A 3,137-nucleotide genomic window follows, 5' to 3' on the forward strand; every position below is an offset into this window, starting at 1 on the left:
GACTGATAATTTAGTTGTTGTACCAGTGTCCAGCCTACGTAGTCTTTGTTTTTATTTGTCTGTCAATGATGGTGCAGACACTCACCATTACATTATTGAACGAGTCAATAGTTTAGAAGCTGAGTAATGCTCTTCTTATTGATTATTAATTTTAATTATTTGACTGCCACTTAGGCTATTGTTGTAAATAATTACTGCTTCATCTTATCTGCACATGGCTTCATAATGTATAATCAGTGAACAAAAAAATGTGCAATGACAAAATGTGTAAACTAACTCAACCGAAAATGCATTCAACTACTATATTTGGTCTCTAAATAAAATTATTCTGTTTGCAACAAAAATGTAATTTCTAACTTCCTCCTTGAATACGTTCTTCTCAAATGTCACACCCATACCATAATAATTTAAGCTTAGTTATATTTTTGGTGAATATACACTAGCATAATTTAGAAAATTATGTAAACTCAATGCTCTTCCCATTATCCCTTAAGGGAGTAATATGTATATCAGGATACAAGGCACACACAAGAAACATCATTGGCAACATCAAATAGATTATTACTGTATTTGCTTTCCACTTTCTCGCATATCATACACACTTCCAAGTAAAAGCCAGTGAAAATATTTAGAACTAATAAAGTTACTAGGTTTTGTACAAAATATAAAGTAGATTTGCAAGGTGACAGCTTAAGTAAGCTAAGAATATAATGACACTTAAAAGACTAAATCACAAAAATTAGAAAACAATTGGAACACTACAGAGCTAAACAAGTAAATAAATTGATATAAAATGAAAACTTATCCTAACTTAGTCAATTTTAGTAAAAATAATCATCAGAATATATACAGATAAGTCAGAAATGTACAAGGATACGAGGATGGATTCTTCAATCCGTTCCTCTCTTGGAACGCTTATTCGGAGAGTCTTCCTGGGAATCTTCCGCCTTCCGCTTTCCTCTTTCTTCTTTGTCGCTGGGACTGTTGGGTTCTGAGTGAATGAAGCATGAAATAGAGTTTAGATTAAGAATGGAAGGACACATAGGATAATTCAGAGGAACGCAAAACTCTACTCACCACTTCCTCCAACATCTTGCGTATTGAAGTTCCAGTCAGTACACGATTCGTTATGCCACTTGCAAACTCTGTTGTAATATTCTGTCCCTGCGGCTTTTGCTTCGGCTCTTGTCACTGAAATGAAACAAGACAACATTAGTTACTGTCAACGGCGAACTGATGAAGCATGCCACTAAATATTATAGATTTTAAACAAACTCACATCCCGTCCCAAGAACCACACCCACCTTTCCTCCAACCGTAACAGGAAAACCAGTCTCCAGTGGTGCCCGAAGGCGATACGACTCGAAGGAACGCTCTTGTAGCATCATGATAAATGCGTACATGTTGATGGAAATGACCTCTGTCTGTAAACAAACATCAAATGGAATTATTCGACAGGTTACAGAGGGCAAGCACACGCGCTACAAGCAGGCTACGTGTAGCCCACATAGGCACAACGTCAGACATTAATAACGACTTAGAAGACCACAATATTGGCATGGACAAGTCGGTGAGCGAAATAAAGGTTTGCGGTGCTTACCGTAATAGCACACACGCACCGGCGACGGACGAAATCAGTCTGAGAGTAGGAGCGAAGGCGAGGCAGGCGAGAGACGGTCGGGCTGGGTGTGTGTGTGTGTGTGCGCGAGGGGAGGGGGGGGGGGTAAAGAGGATGACCAATGCGACGCGACGCGCCGATTTCTCATCCCACTGAATTGGCGGTACTTTTTCGAAGCTTCGGAGTTTTGACTCTCCAGGTGTAGTTATACTGTACCGCACACACAAGTGCGGTCGGGTTGCCTACTCGCTCGACCCGTAAGGCGCTGTGCAGAGGGGCGATAGGCAAGCCCGCCCGCACTGCGTACGGTACAGTATAACTACTGTAGTGTGCGGTGTTTATCACCCACCTAGTACTTTGCAAAAGCAAGCGGTACAATATTGTGGAATCAAGAGATGAACTAGGCCAAATTCTGTTCACATTTCACTTGATTGTCAATGGAGATCGCCAAAAGACGGACTGATGACGTACTTTGCCTAGAGGAACAATAACAAGCTGGGCCCGCCCTTCCGCCAAACCAAGTTGCCAGCTCTGCTTCGCATCACCGGCAACTCGGTTCGGCAGGGAGCGGGCCCAGCTTGGCCTGCCGGCGGCGTTTAGGACGGGCCTTCGGCCCGTCGCTTCTGAATTTAATGGTGTAATACATGTTCTATCCGAAAACGGGCCTTCGGCCCGTTGGAGTGACGGCTCGCTTTGGACTATCTTTTTGCCAGGTACCTTTTCTGTCTACTTCGTAATCAAAACTCAACCAACGAAGTATTCTTTTCATACGCTGGACATCTTTGGCTGTGTGTGCCGCAGTTTGTAGAATACATGGAAGTTATGCCAAATCCGTTCTAAGTTATTGATGTTAGCTTGTGAATCAAATAACACATCTATGAAAAGATACATAAGACTAGCCCTAGAAGAAGTTAAATATACTTCCCGGCATACTCTGAATGACTCCGAACGTGTTCGAACAACAAATAAATGTTTTTTGGGTGTTTTTTTATTTGCTTTTTTGCATGGAAGTGTACACGTTTTATTAATGATGTCCCACCATAAAATAAGCCCACTCTTTCTGCTTATAAGAAAATTTTGAACCGACGGCATACTTCTCAGACTGAAGTGTACTTCTGAAAAAGTAAAAATATTTCTGTTTTGGCCAGTTTGGTAAGAAAAACTCCCTTTAGTAAGTAAACAGGACAAAACTTTACCCCAACAGGCTCTACTTTCACAAGTTACCCCTTAGAAGACCATCAAATGTTTTCTAAAATTATTATATTCATTTTTAAGCCACTTTCGTGGGTAAAACTCCCTTTAGCGCGTAAACGGTGAGAGATAGAGCCAAACGGACAAAATGTTCGCCTAAAGGCCTCTACTTTCACGCGTTACCCCTTAGAAGACCATCAAATGTTTTCTAAAATATATATATATGTATTTTTGGGCCACTTTCGTGAGAGAAACTCGTTTTAGCGCCTAAACGGTGAGAGATAGAGCCAAACGGACGAAATTTTCGCCCAAAGGGCTCTACTTTGAC

At 41.2% G+C, this 3,137-nt stretch overlaps 2 protein-coding genes across 2 annotated transcripts in view; both read right to left on the minus strand.

Moving 5' to 3' along the window:
* LOC113214365 (uncharacterized) overlaps window positions 1-1,695 on the minus strand; it is a 5,219-nt gene extending 3,524 nt beyond the window's left edge. The window contains exon 1 of the mRNA XM_052275151.1: window positions 1,601-1,695. The gene's annotated coding sequence lies outside the window, so the exon portion shown is untranslated. The remainder of the gene's footprint in view (window positions 1-1,600) is intronic.
* LOC127751505 (uncharacterized) lies at window positions 550-1,657 on the minus strand. The gene is made up of 4 exons (XM_052275153.1): window positions 1,620-1,657; window positions 1,280-1,420; window positions 1,078-1,191; window positions 550-991 (listed from the first exon to the last, which is right to left on the minus strand). The coding sequence occupies exons 2-4, from the start codon at window positions 1,401-1,403 to the stop codon at window positions 891-893; spliced, it is 339 nt and encodes a 112-aa protein (XP_052131113.1). The 5' UTR covers window positions 1,404-1,420; window positions 1,620-1,657; the 3' UTR covers window positions 550-890.
* Window positions 1,696-3,137: the final 1,442 nt, after the last annotated feature.

This window comes from Frankliniella occidentalis, unplaced genomic scaffold, assembly GCF_000697945.3.
Source record: "Frankliniella occidentalis isolate FOCC.00 unplaced genomic scaffold, Focc_3.1 Scaffold525, whole genome shotgun sequence".
Taxonomy (NCBI): domain Eukaryota; kingdom Metazoa; phylum Arthropoda; class Insecta; order Thysanoptera; family Thripidae; genus Frankliniella; species Frankliniella occidentalis.